At 44.9% G+C, this 25,128-nt stretch overlaps 1 protein-coding gene across 6 annotated transcripts in view; it reads right to left on the reverse strand.

Annotated features, from left to right (window-relative positions):
* Positions 1–25,128, reverse strand: part of LOC142575350 (uncharacterized) — a 229,873-nt gene that overhangs the window by 19,402 nt on the left and 185,343 nt on the right. For all 6 annotated transcript variants that reach the window (XM_075684634.1, XM_075684638.1, XM_075684639.1 and 3 more), the window contains exons 3-11: positions 14,910–15,079; positions 13,064–13,169; positions 12,181–12,281; positions 10,876–11,037; positions 10,379–10,472; positions 7,961–8,024; positions 3,271–3,426; positions 2,031–2,197; positions 539–813 (exon numbers count right to left, since the gene is read on the reverse strand). In XM_075684634.1, the coding sequence (XP_075540749.1) occupies positions 539–813; positions 2,031–2,197; positions 3,271–3,426; positions 7,961–8,024; positions 10,379–10,472; positions 10,876–11,037; positions 12,181–12,281; positions 13,064–13,169; positions 14,910–15,079 (1,295 nt within the window). The remainder of the gene's footprint in view (positions 1–538; positions 814–2,030; positions 2,198–3,270; positions 3,427–7,960; positions 8,025–10,378; positions 10,473–10,875; positions 11,038–12,180; positions 12,282–13,063; positions 13,170–14,909; positions 15,080–25,128) is intronic.

The following is a 25,128-nucleotide window of genomic DNA, read 5'->3' on the forward strand; positions in this document are numbered from 1 at the left end:
CTGTTGTAACCTGCAATGTCACGAGGAGCTGCTTCCGAAATCCAGAAATGGTGCTGCTACTCAACTTTTGCTCGTACATTGCTTACTGGCTTTCCTAGTGCCCGAGGGCAGTATCACTGGTCAATCACTTTTGGGGATACTATCACTGCCAACCTGCATTGATTGACTAAGTGAGCCAAACTTAATGAAATCACGCACATCCCAAAAGTCATTTTCACACCGTGCACTCTTAGAACGTATTGACCGTTTCTTCATTACTCCAATGAGTAGTCAGAGTGGACATTACGTTTCACAAGGTGCGAAGGCATCCTGAAAGATGACTGCTCTGCCCTTCGAATGCAATGAAACCCAAGTGAAACTTGTTCGATGTAGTTGTCACTGTTACAAGATGTGGTACTTTGAATCACACCAATCTGTATACTGTGGGTCTCCTGCTTTAAAGTCTCTAACACACTTTAGTGTTTCTTTATAAATACAGACAACACATTGCAGAATGGAGCCGCTTTTGGCACCCAAGCTCTTCAAAAAAACCGCTCACCCAGCCCCTAATATCAGCAATGGTGTCTTCAGTTCGGTCCACTTGGAACCAGATGAGCCCGCACACGACGCCCAGGCCGATGGTCTGGACCCAGTTGAGCTTGGACAGCATGCGGCCCTTGGCTTCGAGGAAGTTGCGCCGCGTCAGCACTGACACCTGAGTCCAGAAGGACGTTGGCCACTTTTGCTCATGGCCCAAGTCATCCTGGCTGCTGAACACAGAGCTGCCAACTTCAGACCACGAAGAGCGACCCGAGTCCTCGTCGTCACGAATGGCTGCATTGCAAAAGGCGGAGAGGAAGAAAATGAACTTTCAAGTGAGCTGTGCCAACATTCTTAGAATTGCTTCTACGAAATAAATTAGAAACCTGGTTATACATAGCTTGTAAACGAAGCAAGATTTTCAAAGAGCTACCAACAGAATGTTTTTTTTTCTCTAAAATGTCACTATTCATTCTAGTGTACAGTGCCATGATTGAGCCCTCGAAAATTTAACTTTTCCTGCTAACTGGTTTTCTTTTCCTGAAGTAAGGCACCTAACATAATGTTTGTTTCTTGTTTCAATGAAATAAATGAAAAGCCTAGCTATACATAGTTGGTAAATGAAGAGAGGCCTCCAAGCATATAAAAAGCTGTCAGCATCAAAAGGATTTTTTTTTTCAATAATATTGATGCTTTTGATCATGGTGCAAAATGTCATTAATGTGCCTTTAAACTGTTATTTTAACTTTTCCAGCTCATTGCTTTTCTTTTCAGATACCAAGTCACTTAAAGTTTCAGTGTTCGCATTTCTACAAACTTGAGCTCCATTCTGGTTCCGAAGAAAAGACAATTCATGTTGCACTTGTAGCCAGCGAAATATGAAACAATATGTTCTGCACAGCCTAAAGCCAGTAAACATTATAACCATGAAATATTAATCAAACTAAATATCAAAGAATTTAAATTAACAGCAGTAATTTTCTACACTGAAATAAGAAGCTTCAGTCAAGGCCACCTGCCAACTGCAGAAAGGAGAATGACACCTGTTAAAATCATGTTCAGTCAACAGGCAACAAACTTGCACTCACGATTCCAAAGAGAACAGTATCAGAAATAATAAAGTCAGCTATAAGAATGAAAGATGTTTGCAGGCAATATCGTGACATCTGTAGTTATGCAATGTCTTCAAGGTATGGAAGAATTTTATTGCATTCTCTGACATTATTCTCAAGCACTGGTGTTTTGCAAGGTTTTGTGGCTAAATTCAGCAGAGACATTTAGCCCTAGAAATGCAAAACTGGTCTTGCAAGCCATGCAGCTCAAAGGAAATGAGATGGGAGCTCAGTTTTCATCCCCATGTGGTAGCAAAATGTACATTCAGTGCAGCCCCATGCACTAGTGAAAAACTACAAGGAAAACACAGGCACAACAAAAACGTGGCACAAACGTGACAAATGCATAACACAAGCAGCACACATTTTGCAAGAGCATGCTTGAAACTTGTGGCGCACCAATTTTGCTGTACACTGTGGGGATCTTCTTCTCGGGGTCAAGCATTACTCGCAATTCCACTTGCTTGGACTTTTCTGTGCCTGGCTTGTCATCCTCCGACACAGCCCAGACATACTGCTGGTTGTCCCCATGAAGTTCTTTGTGACACGAGTCCTCCTCGGCGTGCCTGTGAAGTGAATGTCAGCAATAATGTCGCTACAAAATAAGTGCAAAGTCCTCCTTTCCCTTCTCTTTCATTTCTGTTTCGTTTTCTTATTTTTCTTTTCTGCCAAGTATTTTGTGTTTTTGTGCACATAGTATGAGTATATGAAACATGTGTATTGCATTTAACAATTTCTGAAGGTTTCTGAGTGTAACACAACCAGCAGAAGAACACAGGACAGACAAGAGACATACATAGGGCTTGTGTCCCGTTTCTTCTTTGTGTCCTTTTACTGGTTGCGCTTCGTAGCAAGTGCTACGAATGGGTGGAGGTCTCATATTCCCTTAATTGGTTGTGCTACACTGGAAAATGTTGAAGCTGATGTAGCAACAAGTCTAAATCTCAACCCTAATGATTTCCTTTGTCATTTACTCTGATATGTATCTGTGCTGTGCTAAGTATACATATTGGGTACACAGCTACGTGGTCTTGCAATAAATACATACAGAAGAGTTTATTGAATTGAATTATGCAGCTTAACTTTAGTTACAGAGAATGTCACTGTAAGGAAACTCCAGGTTAATTCTGATTACCTCAGATTCTTCAACCCAAGGTATGGTACACACGTGTATTTGCATACCGCTTCCATTGGAATGCTGCAGCGGTGACCAAAAATCTAACCTACAACTTTGTGTTCAGCAGCAGAATGCCACAGCAACTAAGCGACCGTGGCAGGTCGAAAAATTTAGAGAAAATTTGCATATGCCTACTGCTGAGCTAGGCTGCTATAAGTGTGTCTTCTTCCACATCATTGGATCAAGCAAACGTTTTATGTAATGCTTTATTCAGTTACAAAAGATCAGTTAGGAAGCTTGTGCTTCATAAGAAAGAATGGTCACAAGTTTTCTGGTATAAAGTTGAACCTCGTTAGGACAAAGTCTCATCGAACAAAAAAATACCTTCGCTGCATTTGATATGTAACCATATATCTATTACATGCCGATATTGGCAAAAAAAAAAAAAGACACATTCTAAATTTACTTTCTTATATCCATGTTGGTTATATAGAGGTTCAAATTGTTGACAAATGGACATACTTGTGCTGGAAGGTCTTCCAGACATGTTTGTGACACTGCGGGCAATTGACGACGTTCGCAGCCGCCCCGTTGTAGTTGCACTGGCTCTCCACGTCTTCTGGACTGTGGTAGACCTCGCTAGTTTCAAGCAGCTGCTTTGGGTAGTCTGGATGTTTTCTGTGGAAAAATCAAGGTGCTTGGGATCAGCTGAGGCATCAAACCAGTTCTCTTACTGCGGTCCAGTAGTTGACAACATACGAGTGGGAACGAAAAAGTGTTAATGAATTTAAGCCTGAAATGTACTGCCCAGAGCAATACACCCCCCCTCCCTCCCCCTAACGCACAGTTTTTGAAATTTCAGGTTCGTAACCAAAGGCAGTTCATGCAGCTTTCAGTGGGAGTTGCACAATGTGGCTTGGCAGCGACTTGAGAAAAGACTGGATATGATTTGCCTTCATGTCGTGGTTCGGCTGCTCTTCAGCATCCCACTGCAATATGATCCAGCAAACATTTGGGTCTTAATGCACTTGACAAGCATGCAGGTGTATGGAAATTTTTAGCCCATAACAAAGCTCCACTAAAACATCCTTCAGTCTACTTTTTCATAACCTTCACATCTTAATCCACGCTACGAGTATGTCTACCACATCACCAGTCTCTCTACCCTAGCTCAATTGCCAATTAGTATGAGCTCCCAGACAAAACCACAGCGTCACTTTAGCTTATTACTGTCGAACAGAAACCGAACAGTTTGCAATGTCACAGCATCATGCTTTTCCTACATGCCGCTTAATGTAAAATATGGAAATGATGGAATGCTGCAGCTGTGACCAGAGTAACCAATTCATTACAAGTGGATATGAGCTTGTTGTCCATCCAAAGCTACTATTGCAGTTTTGGGGGCCTGTTCGCATTTAAGCTTTGCCGGTTCGAAAACTTGCAATTTGACATAAGATTCCTGAATTCATCAGCCCCTCCACATACAGGTAGCCTGGACTGGTGCCTTCATTTCCACCTTTATCTCTCACTACACAAGATAAGTAACCAAAAACTAGACCACATTGTTTATAGTGCAACATAGCATTGAAGCGAATTTTTCACATCCAGCTCTTGACCATTTTGCCCCCAATTTTTTTTTTTTAATCAAGATCGGCTATCTCTTAGAATAAGCATTATAATAGAGTACAAAATATGACGATCAAATAAGCAATATTTTTAGGTAGAACTTTTGGGTAGGTCATTCCATTTGCTTTCAGCTATTCATGGCCAAGTTGAGCCACATATTTCAGCTTGTTTTAGTAAGGGCTGCCTGCCTGTTGGCCCAAATTTTATCTAATCATCCTGACAGTGACCCAAGTTGAGAACTTTGTTATGTTATATAAGCTAAGCTACTGTGTCTGCAGGTTTGTTTGCTTGCATATTATTATGCACCAAGTCTTGCATTATTAATGGAGACGGCACTAAAAACCCACACCCCTGTGTCATCAAATTGGGTGAACTCAAATTTTTCACAAAAGATGGTGCTTGATACTTGGTCTCATAGAACATGGCACCTGATTGCAATGACCGCATATCTTGCTCGCAACAACCTGAAACAGCTCCTTATAAAAATCAAACAATATGGTTTCCGCTTTATTAGGCAATTCAGTGTAGTTCAGACCAATTCAGGACTGAGTATAACATTACTGAAGAGGTCAAAGAATCTTCAGTACTTAATAGTAATTGATTGGCAGTGGTTGAACAAGAGATGCTTCTGAAGCTTCTTGCCTCAGTTTTTGTCTCGAGACATATCTTATGTGACCACTGTTGAACACTTCAAGGTTTGTTCTCCCTGTGAAGCTCAATCTTGTCAAGATTAATAGCAAATGGACACAAATGATAAAAGTATTTCCATTTTTTCAAAAATGATATACTTGAATATGACCAAAAATGCGCACACGACATGGTGTTGTTAACCCATTAATTCCAAATTTATCATATATGCTATTCTAAGTTTTAACACAAGATCAACAATTGCATTTTGAATATTCTGGAGTGATGCTTCCAGCTGTGGATAGGTCAACAAACAAATTATTTATTAACTAATTACTACATTAAGGTCGGAAAATACAGGGAAATTTGTAGGTAATGTCTGTAGAAATCGTTCCGTGTTTTTTAGGTGGTGGGCATGCCGATATATATTCGAATTTTTAGATGAACAGCACTCCTGAGCCCTTCCTCAACTCAAGATGATGTCACTGTCATAGTTGGCAGCTGTCATCAAGTCTGTCGACAAGAATAACAAATGTGCAACACATTCCTTACATTAAAGGGAGCACTGGCAATAATTTTGAATGCCACTTCTTTTTTTTTTCTTCTTCCCGTTTGATTAGAAGGCAGCCAATGTTGTAAACATGGTATAAGGCCTCAATTCCTTTAATGCATGACAAATCATAAGCTATACAATCTTGTAATGCAACAAGTTGGAATAAAGTGCAACTTCTTGGTTTTAGGGTCTGTTGACAAAGGGTCCTCTACACATCACAAAAATTGTACGTAGTCATCAAATGGTATCGCAAGCTGCCGTAGCACATGATGATCAGCCTGGTGCAGTTGTCACAAGCCACACAATGATGAACCAAAAGCTGGACGTGCACTGTGTCAGCCATTCACCCTTTTTTCACTCTGCACTTTTCTTAATTTGACATGTGATCAGCTTGGTCCTCTGCTGCCACTTTCTTCGAAAGATGCAGCAAAACTCCTCACCATCAGTCTCCTATTATACAGTCACCTAAAGCCCTTGCCAACGCTATAAAAATGCAGCTTTGAGCAGAGCACCAGCCTGTGTATGATTTAGTGCAACACACCCCATGCCCACAGACCACACTCCATTTGGCTTGCGTTTTGGATTCATCACATCAAATGGCAGTAAAATTCACGAGTTGTTGCACATCTGAGGAATTCAAGCCCGATACTGTGATAATGAAGTCGGCAGCTATCTAATAAGGTGGCAAAAAGGCACCAGTGCTCCTTTTTTACAGCACAACCCAGTTGATCTGGTTTTCTAGGAAGTGCAGGAAAAAGAAGGTTAACAGCTGGGAAAATGTAACATTGAATAAGTCCCCAAATCGCCACAGCAATGTCATAAACAGCTCTGAATGGCTGCTAGTACAGCGATTAGAGATCTCGGAGCTCATACTGTGACTGGAGACGGTGCGTGCATGTGTATGTGTAATTAAACAACACATACAATGCTGCGTAACAGTGGCCCATTTCTAGTGTTAATATGCTTCAGCACAATATTTTCTGTATGCTTCACTGCATAACATGGCTTTATTGTGGCAAAGCCAATTTCACACAAACGGCAAATACGATTGTGCAGAGACGTGCTTATTGGGACTGACAATCTCGTACTTTCGGCATTTCACAGTGGGGCAACAGGCTGGGCTCAATTGGCTGAACCAACAATATACATTTATCTTCAAATCATCATATCAAGAGCGAAATTGCCTCTGCACCGCTAAATTTATGTGACTGCCGCGTTCACACGCGATATAAAATGCGGGAGCATTTACAGAATGGGAACAAATCTAATTGGACCATAACACATAGGAGTCAATGGGCTTCAAGTTTGGACTGCAAAAACGCAATATAGCAGCTCGGGACAACGCAACAGCGAGGAATGTATGAACAGGGCTCCACCGTATTAGCCATCTTTAAAGCCTCTCTGAAAAGCGAACAGTCCGCTCACCAGCCCCTTCCCCTTGCATGAAAGGCGAGCAAGTGCAGTTAGTCAAAGTGTGAAGGTATGGATGCAGGCCTTTTAGCTATTCAGGGTGCGGCTGTTGCGAATTTACTGTGGACTGCACAGGGCTGACAGGATTCTTTTCGTTTCTCTTTTTTTTTTCTTTTTTTTCTTTCTGCTAGTTCTGCCAATTTCCTGCCGGTACATAAATGGGTTAGTGCTGATTCCAGTAACCATGCATGGCCCAGCAAAAGCGTGAATGAATGTGACCTAGTCTCGAGGGCTCGAATCCAGTGTTGATTTGAACAGCAGCAAGCCGTCCATTTCTGGACAGCAAATGTCATCTGCAATGCATATCAATATCAGAACGAGTCAAACGATTAAGCCACTCCATTGCTAAGTGTGACGTCAAGACCATTAAAACAAAAAACAACGAGCTGATGATAAGGTTTCACAGGCTGTTGTGGGGCAGTTCTCTTCACGACAGTCAGATGCATCTTCATGTTGACAGCATGGAAGGACTGGGCTGTTTATCACTCCCAAGAGTAATGATGGCTTGTGCCAGATATATGCACCCGACCATGAAAGTTTTGGGGGTATGGAAATTGCAACATAGTTCATTGTTCTTTTTTTATTTACCTCTCAGATGAATTCAGCAATTGAGTGCGATTCAGAAGGGAAGTACACAACACTTCGCTTTTCAGTTGTATGGATGCAAGCTGGCTGGGAGTAAATTTTTTCACCAATCCAGACTGACAACTTTTGAGGTCGGGGGCACATTTAACACACAAATATCTGAATGGATTGAAATAATGGCAGGACATATAAAGCGCCAACCAATCGTTGAAAAAGGTATGCGCCCGATATTTCCCGCCATGAATTTTCCCGACCAGACTGGTTTCTGTCGAACCCTGGATTGAATTGAAATAATGATCAAAGAGTGCTTTGATGATATCAGTCACACTCAGTCCTTCTACATATACTTACTTTAGTTCTTGCGCGCTCAGGATAATTTTCTCTTGGATTTCGGGTGACCTCTTCACTTGTTCAACTGAAAAAGATGTTTCGGCCACCAATAAGTACATAGCGAATCGTACTCAATGATACAGGGCAAGTCACAGATATTGACAGGCACTAGAAATGGTGGTTTCTAAGCTCTTGTTTCCAGTGAATTTTCTAGGCAACAAACTCCCTTGCCCAAATAAATAATCAGACCATTATTTGTAGTCAGTTACAAGACCCCACTAAGGTCAACCCCACAATCTATAAACAAGGTTTTTGGCTAAATTAAACATTTTGGCCTTCCAGGAGTTCAAAAGTCTGGCCAAATACATTTGCCCACATGTGATATACAGGGTCTTGTGCATGACTGTGGGTGTTTCTACAAGATGGCATCTCTACAAGTGGCCATATGCTCAAGGTGACAAGGTCAGTATCTTTTTGCTTTCTTGTTCAGGTCCTATATTTGCTTGGACATGATGGGGTGTGCCATACCTGGCTGTAGAGCAACTCATAATTCTGTTTGGACTATGTTTTATATGTTGAAGTTATATGTACAAGGTTAACTTTAAATGAATTAAAGATGTTGACAATTCAAATGAAACTATGTGGCCCGTCGACATCCAGTTCAACTGTTCTGAATTTTCTGTCCATGTAGAATCTGAAATGCAGGTTTTTCACTCCAAGAGGCAGTCAAGCATTTCGGTTACATTATGGACAGCTTTGCAACTTTGCAACATGGCCATCAGTCATATCGCCAGGCGAATGTTCCATCATGCATATGAAACAACACCTAAATACAGCTGCAAATGTGTCAAGCTAGCGAAAATGAGATCAACTAAGTGATCACAACTCTGAAGAAAAATATTAAGACACCAACAGAAATCAACAAAGAAGCTACCCCTTTACAGGGCAGTAAGCACAATTATCATATGTATAAAAGCCAACATATATTAATGTAAATGTCTTCAAGCGAACGTTCATGTTTCTCCTGCTTTGAAACTCCATACATACCGTATTTACTCGCATAATGATCATACCTTTTTGTAGAAAAAATTGACGCAAATTTAAGGGTGCGATCATTGCGCGGGTTAAATTTCCCACAAGAAGCAACATTTTCTTTTTTGATCCCGCATTTGCTGTGGGATGACAAGCAGGCGGCTGCCACCATCTGCCGCTGTCAGTGCGGGACACCAAAACAAAAATGGTGGCCGGCAGAGCAAGCCGAACGCTCCGAACGCGATTATTTTTCTTCTCACAAGTAAATTACGCATATTGAAACAGTTTCCTCCATATCAGTAATGAATAATATCATTAATATCGGCAAGTTTGCGACAATAATGTAGCCATGTACACTTTGAGGGGACGGAAACAGAGATGGGCGCGCTTAGCTGGCAGTGAAATAGAAACACATGGCGGGCATGCTGCAGAAACTGCAGCATTTGTCTTCACTGCTATCTTAATACGGCACATTTCCACTAAGGGTGGGCAAATATATTAGCTGCGTTACAAGCGTCGGCGAATTAATAGGGTACACTTGTAATGTATCAGCGTAAACGTGGCCACTGTAGTTGCCGCTCGCAATTTGTCACGTGCCCACTAGTGCAGACGAGAAGAATCGAAAGGCGCTTTTTATGTTGTTGTCGTTGACCAAAACCATTATGAAGCCTACAAATAATAAAGCCGAGGCAAGTTTGGTTGTAGCTTTTTTTTTTTTTAATGGAAGTGCAGAAAGTGATGAAAGGAATGAAATGGAGCATCTGCTTAAGAATGTTGGGTGTTTGCAGACGGCTTGGTATGTCTTCAAAGTCGTTCGTGTAGCATTCGACAGATGGAAAGCGCGATCACCATTAGCTAGCCTTGGCACACGACATATCGCTGCAACAAATTCAGGGTGCGATCATTACACGGGAAGGAAAAAAATTCGAATTTTGACGACAAAAGTCAGGGGTGCAATCACTACGCGAGTGCGATCATTATGCGAGTAAATACGGTAGTTCGAGCGAAATGTGCTATTTTTGCAAGGTTTAAAGAAATGGAGGCTTTAACAAAAAGCAACATCTCACTTACCAGAGCACAATTATCACACGTGTAAAAGTCAACATATATTAACGTAAACGCCTTCAAGTGAACGTTCATGTTTCTCCTGCTTTGAAACTGCATACACAGTTTGAACAAAATGTGCTATTTTTGTGAGATGTTTAAAGAAATGGAGGCTTTAGCAAAAAGCAACATCTTACTTATCAGAGATACCACAATGTAGCCAAATGTTATGTAATATGTTCAAGGAAAACACACATTTCGACGATTAGAAAACACACATTTTGACGATTACTAGCAGTAGCACATCAGTCTCAAGATTATCAAATGTGCAAGGCCGTTGAACACGAAAGTATAGACACTTACGGATGAAATCAGCTGGGTTAAAATGCTGCTGGATTTGAAGACCTATGCTGCTGAAGAAGTCAACTACTTTGTTGACGTCACCATAGTAGGCTGTCTGCAAAGCAAAGGTTCCATAATTATCTCACTAGATTGAAAAATTGTGATAGCTCTCGCCAATGGGAGATATGACAATGAGAATCTGTTTATTTCAGAATCATTTTACACATGCTGTAACAGGATTGCCCAGATTAATTTTCACCGCCTGAGCTTTCTAAATGCACGTTGAGATATGAATTTGCAAACATTATTGCATTTTGCCTCGATTGGGATGGAGCCACAGTGAACGGGAAATGAATGGACAAGCGCATGCTTGGCAACAGAGCACCACTGCCATTAAGCAGCCACAGTGGGTGCCAAGATTTCGGCACTCTGTCTCAGTCACAAAGCACACAGCAATAAGCTTTGCTGCTTTCTTGTGAATAATAACGAACACCAGTGACAAGCTTAGGAGCACCAACCTGGCCATTGCAGAGCAAGAGAAGCTTGTCGAACATGTAGAATATCTGGCTAGAGGGTTGATGCACGGTAATGACGAGGGTCTTGTTTTCTCTGTGGGCGTACTCCTTCAAGGTCGACATGAGTGAATGCGCTGTGCTGGAGTCCAGACCTGAGGTGGGTTCCTGCACCAATTGAACAAGTTTTCCAGTTTAAAGGGGTTCTCAAGGCCGCGTAGGCAACTCCTATGATCTGAAATTGTTGGCAAGCTGAGACATTGTGCATGTACAAGAATGTGAAAGTTAGGCTAGTTGATTAAACACCAACGTTCTAAACAACAGCACTAGCTACAAGAATGTAAGTAGACAAGCAACACAGATGCTGACGATCGTCTGGTGTTTTCATGGTACTGAAAGGCCGGCTTCCAAACATGGACAGAAGTAGAATGAGAAAGGCAGCACAAATATGTGCATGAAAAAGGTGGGAAAATGTGTTTGTTAGCCAACATGACACTACTATGAGCTGCGTGTCATGAGGCAAAATATAAGTTTTCCTATGGTCCTGTAGTTAGAGCTGTGTTTCATAATCATGCTGTGCTTTTCACATTGTTGCCACATTTTCGCTGCCATCCACTCTACCTTTTCACCCACTTAACGATTGCTGACCACCCAAAAATAGAAAATGTATTTGAAAAATACCAAGGTCTACAAAAATATCTCGAACCTTCAACATAGCTATTAAGCACATTATGCAGTGCAACATGCTCTAACATCCCATATCAAATTATTCCAAGTCAAATTTTGTGTAACGTCCCAACTGAAAGCAGACGAAATGAAAAAGTGAATGGCTAACGAATTTCTTCCTGGAAGATTGACTACACCATCCACTTCATTTACTTGACTCACGTTTGTTTTGTTTAGTACCTTCTCTGTAAACCAGTAGGCAGTGGAGATTGTCCTTTACTTTATCATTTCGTCTGCTTTCTTTTTTATTTCATTGTCCCTTCATTTTAATAGTTTGACATTAGTGTTATTTAGATCACATGCGCCATCAATAAATTTTAATTGCAAGTCTCCATATTATGCATACACTAATTCCAAGTCAGCGTAGTATGTGTGTGTGTGCCATTTGTGTAATGCTGCGAGTGCCATCGTTGGTTTGCGCTTCTAGAAATTAGAACCCCGTTGAAGACTACTGAAGATGCAGTATTACGAATTGCTAAATCATCACAGTTTACAAGATTTCAGACTCTGGAAATGGAGGAAATAGGCATGTTAACTGAAGAGAAAAACAAAAACACAAATTAAGTGTCACTTGTGTATACTCACATCAATGAGCATGACAGTGGGATTCGTGAGCAGCTCGCAGGCTATGCTCGCACGCTTCTTCTCGCCGCCAGACAAGCCACGCTTCATGACGTCGCCTATTACTGTGCAGGAAAAAAAGATACAAGCAGAAAAGTTGTCAGCACTTATCTTAATGCAGAATGTTCCAGAATCTCTCTGAAAGTAAAGCACTTCTTTCATACGCCACAACTGATGTCCAACAGTGCATCCACATTAAGAACAGATTGCGTTCACTTTTATTCTGAGTGTTAAGCTTGGCCATTAATCATGTCTGTATTTGTTTGCAGAACACAGTGTTAAGTTTTTACAAATTTTACATGCAGTTACCTCTTGTCATGTCATTTTCTTGTTTGTACATGCATGCCAGAAAAACGACATATTTCATTAGCCAATTCCCATTTCTCAATCGAGCAAATGTCCCCACGGTCCAGGGGGGCTACAATACCAAGTCAATTATACCTGAAAAAGATTTCTGAATGCTATATCCATAAATAAAACAATATTATGGGGTTTAACATGCCAAAGCTACCCAAGGACTACGAGAGATGTTGTAATGGACACTCCAGGGGTTCAACCCCCTGGAGTTCTTTAGCATGACCTAGTTAAGTCTAAGTATACATTATTCTGCCCCAATTTCATGTGGCTTTAGCCACAGAAAATCGCACCTGCAACCTCATGTTCAGTAGCACAGTGCCATAGCCACTGAGTCACTATGGAAGGTCTTCAATATTCTCAAAATTAGGTCGCACATTACCTGCTCCAGCCCCAGTCATGTCACAGTAAAGGTAGTTTGTATAAAAAAATATGCCAAATCAGTTTCTCTTTCTCCTGGTTTGTTTTAAGAAGTTAAGGCTTGCTGTCTTACTTGTGTCTTGACACCTTGAGAGGTCCAGGACGTCAATGATTTGGTTGACATGTTCCATCTTCTCATGGTACGACATGCTTTCGGGGAGCCGCAACTGTGCTGTGTACTGGAAGAAATTTTTTTTTTGTTAGCACGTTTCACACTGCAGGAGGAATATCAAGTTTGGATATTTGCATATCGACTTCAAGCATTTGTAACAAATTGTTACTCTTTCACATGCTTTTTGGAGTCCTTCTGAACAAAGTAAAAGTTTTACAGCAGTTTGCTAGACATACTTTATGGTAGCATTAAAAACACGAGTGCCATTCGTGATGGCCCTTTAAGAATCCTCTTTGCATGTTTAGGGTGTGTTACATTCCTCAACGAGTGTACGTGCAAAAAATGCCAGCATTCTGTAGTAAAATTCTGATATTCGATGCCACACCTGATCTATCCTGTGCTAGTTCCTAGCGTAAATATAGAAACAGTTTACTTGTATTATTTTGTATGTTTGTTTCTTGTTTTCCTTACTCTGGCAAATACACTAGGTGGACTTGGAGTCTGTATTTTCATCCATTCGGCCGTTCAAGGAAAAGGGATGTCATAATTCTTACTTTCATAGCTTGTTGAATCTTACTACACTTGCAATCAGAGAGAGATGACAAGATAGGAATATGCTTCACAGACAGGACAGGGATTTGCATCCTCCTTCAGTTGAAGAGCCCCTTCTGATAAGGCAATCCCAAGGTGGCCACTCTGAGCAAGTTTGAATGCTTTAACACATGAGGATCAAAATGTCGTGACTGGCTTGAGTTATGCATTGTCATGTCTCCTGTTTCCATTTCTACATCCAATTTGATCTGTTGATCATTGTTACTTTTTTTGCCTCTAATTATGCATCATGTCTGCACATTATATGCACATGCATGTTTTCAAGATAGAACTTGTATGTATACTCTATTGTTAAAAAAATGTTGCAGTTATGTCAACATCAATGTGAAAGAATGCATGTGCCTTACAGAAGGTGCATAATTTACATGTCATCCTTATTGTTATGACTGGTTCGCTTAACCTCATTTTTCCTCTATCATGCAACAGTTGTTAATAGCTGTATATAGTGCTGCGACATCGGTTACTTGAACCTCAATTGGTGTTACTACTAGGTAACAAGGTGTTGTCGGCAGGCCGCAGGCATCCGAGAGACTAACGCAACCAAGCAAGGGCGAAATGATTTCTAGTATGAGACTTGCACTGTTCATTCCATGGTAACAAAGTAGGAAAAAAAGAAGAGCATAACAAAAAAGATACATTGCGGGGCTGCTTAAAAAGGACGGCTAAATTCGTAGGCGGGATTTTGCCCATGTCAACCAACGTCAACGTCACATGGTATGTACCGAGTCCGGTCAGTGATTGGCGGCTGCTCCCTCTCTCTTAGGCAATGTTGCATGTGCTTGCCTTCGCTTGTGGTAACCCGTGCGTCCCATTCGATTCGAGAAAGGAGAGCCTCCTCTTGACTCACACAGTTCATGAAAGGCATCCCTCACCCACCACGTCCCGCACACACAAACAGAGGGGTGCGTTATCACTGTGGTGCGTTATTCATGCCGGGAAATACCTGAGACACCCATAGGAATTTGGGATCTACCCTGTGCTTTCCAGTTAGGCATCGTTTTCAATAATCCAATTTGCACTGGGTGATTCACGCCAATCATAACGGTAGGTATGTAACATTAGTTATCATTATATCCAGCTACCTCATAACAGTGTCCCTCAATCCTGTGAATCTTGTCTTTGTAAAAAAAGGAAAATGCAGCAATGCTTCCCATCAAAACAACCAGTATGCATCAAACAGCATGAAGCCACTTACATTGAGTGTCTGCCTGAGTGTGAGGTCTGGAAAGAATATGTCTTGCTGGAGGACATAACAGATGCGCCTGCGAAGTTGCTTGTTGAGTGGCTCACTGTTGAGTAGAACAACGCCAGAGTCCATGCGGATGCGACCAGCCAAGGCATTCAGAAGGGTTGTCTTGCCAGAGCCTGCATGAGCACCGAAAGAGAATGAGGTTATTCACATTTCTGTACCGATGACTTGGAAGGTTCGAAAATAGACCCATAGCAAACTGTAAACGAAGCATTGTATGTTCAATCGCAAACCCTTGGCAAATTGAGGCTAAAAACAGACGAGTTTAGGAAAGCCACACGAGATGCCCGTTACAAGTCAGAAAGAAAACAAGATGCATTGAGAAGTAGAATTTAATAGGCCGGCACGAGGCATATATGCCTTTGGTGTGTTGTACGCTGTTTACTAAAATAGAAACTGAGTGAGAGTCGGCAGTGATGAAGTGACGAGCCGTAAGCGTATCGTATTGCGAGCGCGACGCACACGATGCGTGCGATAAAAAGAGTGTCTTTACATTTGCGCCTTCAAGTACGCGCATACAGCGCACACACAGCTTGCACGCATATCACCAGCTCCTCCATTTCCGACCAGTTCAAGTTTGCGCTGCTCCTGAAACAAGTTCTGCCACACGACAACAACGTCGCGCAGTGAAACCCGCTTGCGGTATAGGTACACCAGTACTGAAGGCGCGGACTCGCGTGTTCCTGGCGACACGGTACGGCAGTTTCCGCGACAAGACGTACGGTTTGAAGAACACAGTACAGTTTTCAGAGAAAAGTTGGCGGGTCACTTTTCACGAAGCAATCACGGTAGCGCCGCGTGTTGCTCCTGGTAACCGGAACCACCGTGGACGATTCCATAGTGGTCCATTGTCCCTTTCTTGCTTGGCTTCAAGAGCAAGAGAAATACTCCTGGTCCAGCGCTGACATATGTTTCTCTAGAGCATTTCAATACCAGCTATACAGGGCTCAGCGTCATATTTACACTGATGGCTCCGTTACGCCTACATCATCTGCCATTGGTGTGTGGATCCCGTCTGCGAGTGTTACTATGTCTGCCACTTTTTGCCGCCTCACTTCAACTACAGGCACTAAACTAGCTGCACTGCGGGCCGCTTTGATTTACATCATCGACCAGAGAGCCGAGTCTTGGGCCATCTTCACCGACTCAGAGCGGCCCTGCAGTCCTTGAACTCTCCACGCATGCAGGAACAACTCGTAATGGACACCAGGCGACTATGCAGTAAAGCCTTCAAACTGCATCAAAGCGTTGTGCTGCAGTGGTTACCAGCCCAGTGCGGAACTCAAGGCAACGTCCAGGCTGACCACGCTGCCAAAGCTGGACACGACACTTCGAGAGAAATGGCCTAGGTACATTTTCGAGAAAAGACGCGGCGACACTGGTATCTGAACACGCTTGGCGTCTCCAGCGATCCCTCTGGACGGATTCCAGTGCGGACCTCTGAATGTAACGTCCCTGAAGACCTGCAACATGTTCTGTGCGACTGCCACCACTACGCGTCAGCGAGAGGGTATCTGAAAGCGTCGCTACACCTTCAACGGGACTCGAGCTTGGCACTACAGCACCCTGTCGGCCCATGGCAAAGCACCATGCCAGTGCGTTACGAGCCACGAAAGCGCTGCTGAAGTTCTTGCGGGTCACGAGCCTTAAGGAAACTTTGCAAATATGTCTAGAGAGAGAGAGAGAGAAAGAGAGTGAGAGAGTGTGTGTTTGCTGTTAGGTGTTTATCACTGTATATATCATAATCATCAGTCAGCACCTGGAGTAGCATGTCAGGCAAACAGCCAGGCTCTCTCTCCCTGTTTGGTTCAATTTCCTGCTTTGATGACGCGACCCAAAGTTCTCGATGCACTGCACGAAGTTGACGACATGGAAACACACTAGAACTTGAATATAACGAGCTCGGCTAAAACTAATTACTATCTATATCGAACCTGTGAAGCTGATCGCGCAATTTTCCCGTAAAGTGACTTCCTCATAACATAACGGATTGCTCATTGGCTGTATGGAACTCGGGGGCTTGAATCAAGCCCTTCAACCAAGACATCCCGCCACTGAATGCCAGGAGCGGCCTCACCCGAAGTTTCAGCAAATGTGCTGCACCGCGGCAGCATGCCGACAGTGGGAAAGTTAGGGGCAGCAGGGTCTACGCAATTACGCGCATCAAGAACGCCATTCTGGGTGACACTTGGAATCGGTTCAAGGCACGAACTCGCCTAAACGAACTTATGTGATGCATCTGTTACAGACTTTAATGATCTCCAGTGGAGTGAAGAAGGAAGGAATTCATTTATTGAAAAAAAAAATACGCGTAGCAGGCAATAATAAAATGACTTGAAATACACCCGAACTATTTTTAGCTAAGCCTGTTCGTTATAGCCGGGACGCCGCGGCGCGAGACGCAAGACAAGGTTGAAGAGTGTCTGTGTTAAGTACTTTCCAGTCACAAGTGTGTTCCTCTGCCCTCGCGAAGAAACCAAAGGGTATTAAGTTGTGGTCGATGCGACCACCGTCGCCTGGCAGCTAGCGGAGGTCGACAACCCCGACCCGTGCAACGTAGGAAACATCCGAAGAAAAAGAAAAAAAAAATGTATTGCGAAAGCCACCAGGAAGCGCTCGCTCGAAATGAGACGTGGGAAGGCGCCATGAAGCGGCACAAGTGAAACAAACAAGCTCGTCTGCTGCCAATGCTCACAGAAAACGGACGAGACGGCCGCGTTTAAAAAAGAAACGGAGATGAGGAGCTAGCAGACGACGCACCGCGATGCCAACGAACATGTGCCCGGGCCGCTCGTCTGCCGTCGGTGTTCCATAACCGTCACCCGCTCCTCTCTTCATGGGAGACCAAACCTTTCGGTCCGTGGTGGGCAGCACCAGCCGTCCTTCCGTGTTTACCCTCCACTCGGAACGTACGTCTCACTTTCCAACGAAAAACGCGAGCTTTTTGTCAGATTTTTTTTTTTATCCTAGTCTCTTGTCTTTACTGCAAGCTGTCTGTCGAACACGTGCGCTTTCCAGAGCTTCCATCAATAACGACGGTGTGACACTCCACGGCACACCGGAAGCGCGATTTTTTTTTTTTTTTTGTCTTTTGCCGATAGTGACTTGGGTGTGTGTGCGTGCGTGTGACCCGTAAATGTGCCCCTCTTGAAGCACGCCCGAAAGCGGGTAACAAGTTGCAGGCGCTCGCATCGAGGACGTCGTTTGAGAGAGCTGGCGTGTGAAAGTGCCGAGAAATTTATTTGAGTTGTGTCCGACACGCTATACGCACGAACGGCGGACGGCTTCCGAATTCGCGTGTAATGTGGGGTTTGTTCGCACGAGACCAATACGTAGGAGAGTTCGAATAGTAAAATTTCCGAGTTGAATACGAATGTTCAAGGAATACAACCTTCGGCTCTCGAAATCGAATATTTAGTCATTTCTAAACAAAGTAAAGGATGAAGTTTTTGCGGAGTCCAGTTCGGTTCATAAATAAAGAAATGTTGGAAGGTAACGTTAACACGTAGTTGAACTCGACGATAGACTGCCTTCCGGCCTGGGCGAGTGTAGGGGATCGCGATGGGGCGCACGAACCCCATGATTAATTGTGAGAGCAGCGCTGGAGCGACAACGTTTGATCGACGTCAAGTAGAGGTTGAATCGGATCACAAATTTTTCCGATCAGTTATCAACTTACCAACATCATCACTACAATCACATCGCCACCACAGTCATCACAAACGTCATTATCATTATCATCAGCGAAGCTCGGAATAGCAAGGTCCATCGTCGTTGTCACCATCATCACCAGCAGCAGCTGCTGCTTTGTCGTTACGCTTCACCTCTCTTCGAGATCGACCCACGAAAGACACTGCCTTCAGAAATGGATCTTACATATATTATCTCGCCACGTATGTAATAGCAGTCACACTTGAACCCCCGGGCAACTAAGGAGCTCGAAAATAACATCTCGAAATAACTGCAAAGCAGTTGTTTTGCTGTACATGAAAATGATAGTGATGCACAAGGGAACAGCGCGTCACCAGACGCACACCCAGTGTTGTGTTCGCTAAAGAAGATGTATGATACTGGATACAGCGGCGCACATCATCTTAAACGGGTGTAAACAAGGTGAGGCAGGACACACCAACACAAGTCCAGACCACGAATTCGTATTATACAGGCTACACAAACGCAAGCCATTCTTGTTGAATGAATGGACATAACTGAGGTAAGTTATCTGCCCCGTGCGTTCTCTATGTAATTGGTGCCTCTGCGCAGCAAACGTTGCTCTCCTGAAACAACAATTCGGAACAGTTCTCGCTTCTATCGTTCCCTCTTCCTCAAAACTCCAGTAAGCGCTAATTGTTATCCACTATGTTCGAAAGAAACGAATATTCGACAAATTCCAGTAGTGAATTCTCGAACTGACCACGAACCGAATAGGATACATTATTAGATTCGTATTAGGGATTTCGTATATTGGCACATCCCTACAGATAACATTATCACTATTCACAAAATCGTTTAGAATGATGAGCGGTATCGAACATGACCCCGGACGCTGTACCACATCGCGATTGAGACTCAGGTGGCGGAAGTGTTCGGGCAGAACCCTTGTGTGCCGCTCTGTGCGCGCTGAGCGACATCTCGTTTCTCAAAGCGCTGCTTCTAAAGCTCGAGAGGGGGCGGGGGGGTGGCAATACTGGCGGGGGAAAACGAAAAGGAAACAGGCTGACCTGCACACACAACGGTTAAGCCGCTGAACTGAATCACGCGAAAGGAGTGTCCGTGACCGCGGACATATGCTAAGTGCATATGTCGCGATTTCCCGCCCCGAGACGAGCGTTCCAGCGGCGAGCCGGAGGGAATGTTTCGCGCCCACCATTTAACGTCGAGCGGATAGATGGATGTCCTTCGTCAAGCCGACGAAGGACATATGTCCTTCGTCCGCACACATATGGCGCGCGCGCACACACGCACACAGTTGGGCGCCGGAAATGTGGATAGGGCGTGACGACGCTGCAACGCTCGCTCGTCTCAATAAAAATTGGGAGTGCTATAGCCACGCCACCCGCTGAGCTGCGACCGAACAGACTCGCATTCCTTGGGTGAGGGCATCGCGTCTGGTTGACCAGCGGCATGCCAAGCTCGTCCACGCATCGTGGCCAGGGGCGTGGCCAGGGAGAGGGCACACCGGGCACGTGCTGCCTCCCTCCCCTTTCCCGAAATGTACGTTCTAAAGTGTGTAAGGTATATCTAAATATACGTCTAAATATGTGTTCCCGCAATGATTCGCCGTTTTGGAATGCGGTCGGAAACCGCACCCGCGACCTCGTGCACAGCAGTGCGCTCATCTGCGGTATACACCTGCTGCAAGTAAAGATGAGCGTTAACGAGCTGCCCATTTTTTTTTTCCCCAATTTTTTGCGAAACCCGCATACTCAAAGATTACTGTATAATGAGGCTTCAAACAAGCCGCGCACGACGGCTGAACAGGGTGGCACAAGTTTTGCATTCGGACAGTTTAATGTTGCGTGCAGAGCTCATTTAACTTAGGAAAAAAGCTGCCAGCGAAAGTACGTAGTTGCGTAGTGTGATGAATTATTTTTTTAAAGTGTTTTCGCGAAATGGCGGAAGAGTTATGGCGACCGTTTAAACCGCTACAGCGGGTTTCCCGCCAAGCGCTAATTCCGCCGTAAGTGCGTAGAGTTGTTAGAACGAACTTCTTAACGAAGGGAAAATGAGACATCCACCCCAATCGTAGCAATTGCTACAAAGGAAAACCCAAAGGAAACCTTGCGGGTTTCCGCAGAACTATTACGTCAAACGAACTCCTTGATCGGGGCAGATGCTTAGACCCACTGAGCTTAGTGTATGATTCAGTTTCATCAGTTCGTAGCTTGGCAGCTCTTACCCCCGTATTCTGAAATCTTGCGAATTCACTGATAATGAGGGCACACTGAAATCTGATTGTGTGTGCGTGTGTGTGCGTGCGTGTGTGCGTGTGTGTGTGCGTGTGTGGAGGGGGGGGGGCGTCCCGATTGCCAATTCGGTTATTTACTTTCTTCAATGCATGCGTTTTGCCTTTTCTCAACACGTGGGTCACTTCCCGGTCTGTTTGTTTCGCTTTTATTTTATGCCGTGAACCTGTTTTTGCAGCACGTATACACTCTCATGAAAACTAAAACCGTCACCTTAATTTTGGCTTTGGTCCGAAGCAAGTTTCTGGCGCGTAATATAGCTTGCGCGCGCACTCTGTCGACGCGGTGCGAGCAAAGCCGTGATCTTGAAACATGCTATGCCTATTACATTGCTTTTAGCGTTTCGTTAGTGGTCAGAGCGGCGCTTCGGCCGCGTTATCAAGGGATCTTGTTGTCAATGTGATCAGTCGGCCTTGATAGCGCAATAAGTGAGACGTAAAGCGGAAGTACTAGCTGCAAAGTCGCGAAACCTGCTGTTGGTGCTGCTTCCATACCATTATGAAGGTGATGCGCTGTCTCTTCGGGTTTGCGACAGACAATGCAGTTGCTTTCAATCACCTTATTTGAGGGCCCTGCTTTGTGATATATATATTTCGTGAGGTTTGTTTGCCAGTCGGAAAAAATTGCTCGCAATTAGTACGTCGATGAAAGCGCAGCAGTTGGACGTCATTTGGGGGTGCCTACAGATGCCTCATTGACACTTTCATAATCAGGACAGTACTTCTCGAGTTATAATTAATTGCAATTACCGAATTAAATGTCAGTAAAGAAAAATAACTGGCGGCTACGCCACTGTACTGGCAACAATATGCACTAGATTTTCTTCGTGTAACCCAACTGCTATTTTTTTTTTAAGTCTTGGTGCATGATAGTTGGGGCACCTTGTATAATTCACTCAGTAACCGAAACGACGTTAAGCCGAATTCACTCGAAATCAGAATCGACAGCAGTCATGCGCAAGACCGCTTATAACCTGACTCACAGAAAAAAAAAAGAAAGACACAGGCTGCAGTTTCTCCGGGAAGGCGAAGCAGTATTAGTGATAGCGAAGCATACGACAATTACACGAAGGAAGGTTACACCATGGCAAATGCGACATGGCAAAAGTTTTGCTATGTCGCAACGGGTATAATTCTGTAACTTCATGTAAAATCATTGTGACATTATAATGATATTTCATACATATCATTTAGCGTGCTAAGTTACACTTGCTGCTACACTTTCTTTTATTATTTGCAAGTGTACACGTGCACGTACTGCTGATTATGCCCACGTGCGCATGCCCATAAACGCGGCTGCGCTCTTGTATCTGTGTTTATTATGACGAAGGCCGTGCCAAGGCCGAAACGTTCAACCATTAAACATGCAATTTTCGTAAGTGTGCCCCTTCGTTTCTTCAACTGTATATATATATGAGGTTCGGAAAGATAGTCGGGCCCCAGCCACTCCCTCCCCTCCCCCCGGAAAAATGAAAACTTTCCGCCTATGCAAGCGCGGGATTCAAGTTGAGAGGCATTTCTGAATACGGGGGTTAGAATCTTGTCTCGTCTAGGACTGGTTCCAGGGCAGAGCCTACAGCGTCTGGTGACCGTCTCCTGCAGATGTTGGAGCAGACGCCTTCGAAGACACACAGGGTCTTCACGTGTACCTGGACCCTGGAGCAGCATATGAGCTTCGCGCGGAACCAACAAAGAAATTCCTTGTCTTCGTCCAGGAGTGACACTGGCCTCTATCAAACGTTCTACGGTTAACTGATATACAGTTGTTGAACAAGAGGTGGCTCTAGATAACCGCTATTGCCATGACGTAAACGGAGACAATAGACTTTTCAACAATCTATAGGTCAGGTTATGAGGAATGCGATACTTCTTTTCTTTTTCTTTTTGCAAGTGAGCGCCCCCGACCCCCACCCCGCGCGTTTGGTTGCGAACTGCTCTGAATAGCTGAAATGTTTCCGTTCACCAATCATGATCATCGTTCACTCACTGAAAAAGTCGACGTTCAGGAGAAACTGGCAACATATTGTGCTTACAAGCCAACACTTCTAGTCCATAAGAAATAATTCAGCCAAATCAGATGGGATAAACACCAGTCCTCCGAGATACCGCTTGTTTGACCACCTCCATGCCTCCGAATCTCTGCGTACTTCTGTCTCGTTTGGTACTCTGTATATTTATAAAGTGCCACTCCGGCCGTCTGGGTCAGTGGGACTGCCGAGTCCCTGCGCTGAACGGCAGAGTGGCAGAGTCGGCGCATGCTCTCTCCGCTGTCTTCAGCGCGCGAGGAAGGAAGGATGCGACACAGCGGAAGATGAGGGGTGAGCACCAGACCGGGAGGCGGCGGTACGACCAACAGAAAGAGGAAACGAGGTCGGCAAACCGCAGATGCGGCCGCCGCCACCGCCACAAAACGAAGCGGCGCGCGCAACGCACACACGTATGGTAGTCCGTGAAGAGGCTCCTTCCTTGCAGGACGGGGGGATCTTAGTGGCAAGAGCGAGCGAGCGAGGCGGCATGTTTTGGCTGTTTTGGCCGGGTGGCCGTAGTAGAGGACCCGTCCTAAGCGGCGCGCTGGCGCTGGCTGCTTCGCGCTTTTGTCTTTTGGGTGGCTGCTCTTTCATCCCCCGCATATGGGGGAAGTGGGGAGAGGAAAAGGGGGGGGGGAGGCGCTTGCGGCACCGTCCTTGACCCGCTTCTCGACTTATCGCCCCGGCGGCTGCTTGCGCGGCGGCGCTCAAGAAAGAGCACGCCCCGGCCTGCCAAACGGAGAAGCCGTCTTTCCCGGCGACGTCGAGTGATGTGCCGTGCTGTCGAGCCGGGCTACCACTGGCTTCCCCCGTCGCGCGAGGGGAGTAACAACTCGCCTTACAAGACTGCTTGCTCCCTCCTCTCCCCCCCCCCCCTCTATATAAGTAAGCGAGTGTTACACGTTTGTAAAACGTTAAGGCGAAAGCCTGCTTGCACACTTGGCACACTTTCTGTCACGATTAAGATACGTCTATGAAGAACTTTGGAAACTGTCCATCGGAGCGCACAACAGAGCTAACCGAAATCGCCGCCCCTGGTGGTACTTAGGGCCAGTGCCGTCGGCGCCTTCGCAGAGGGAGGGGCAGGACGAGAACGCTGGCATGACGAGCGGCATCGGAACCAGCGGTGGAAGACGACGAACGAGCGAGCAGTGGCACGAGCGCGTCTCTGTGACCACGTGACGTGTGAAGTCGGGCACGCACTAGGCACACGCTTAGTAAGCCAAAACCGTGGAGCAGCCATGGCATCAGGGAAGCTATGGAGCATACGTGCAAGTAGGCTCCCTAAGGGAAGCGTGCTCGCATCGCACCCCGGAGGCCTGGGTTCGATTCCCACTCAGACAGAAATTTACCAAATTTTCTTTTGAAAGCCACTAATTGAATTAGTTTACAGGACCCTCCCTGAGAAATATGACGTCAGTCCGAGCATTTGTTGGCGTGGTTTTACTCTTTGCGGCGTCAGCCATTTTTTTTTCAAGGCGCAGTGTGGCCAAGCCAATGTCACCGCCAACCTTTGTAACAGTTGCCACTGGCGCATTATCAGGATCAAGCGTATGAAACGCGTGCACAGACGCGTAAACGATGAGTGTGCCTCTGCTTCATAACTCGGGGTTCAGCTTTGACTGAAGCAGCGTGCGCAATATATGAGATGGAACAAAGGCTAGACAACGTGCTGCCTTTCTTGTTTTGTGTGCTGTTTCGAACATGAATCAGCTCCAGTAAAAAGAAATTAGAACCCTGCTGTGTTGGCGTTGCTTACTTTCCCTGAACGCGTCCATCCACGCGTTGGACAGCGTATTGCGACTAAGAAGTCGTCTTGACTTGGCTGACTTGGCATCGACAGTGCGCTGAACAAGTGCCACGTACGCCACACGCTCTCGCTCTATTGGGCGCATTAAAGTCTGGCACTAGTTGAAAAGTGGGGATGCCATCTCCTTAAGGAGAGTGCACTGCCGAAATGTGCTACAGCGGAAGAAAAGGTTAATGTGGAGCGGCCTGCCCCCACCAAACTGATCCACAGGGAGACAGCGCTGTAGATTAAAGCCCAAAGGGGTCTGGTCACTATTCTACTTGAGTTAAAGAGTAAGAAAGGGAGCTTGAGTAGACCACGTAATGCGAACGGCGGATAACCGGTGATCTATTTGAGTTACAGCATGGGTGCTGAGAGAAGGGA

This window comes from Dermacentor variabilis, chromosome 3 (genome assembly GCF_050947875.1).
Source record: "Dermacentor variabilis isolate Ectoservices chromosome 3, ASM5094787v1, whole genome shotgun sequence".
Classification (NCBI taxonomy): domain Eukaryota; kingdom Metazoa; phylum Arthropoda; class Arachnida; order Ixodida; family Ixodidae; genus Dermacentor; species Dermacentor variabilis.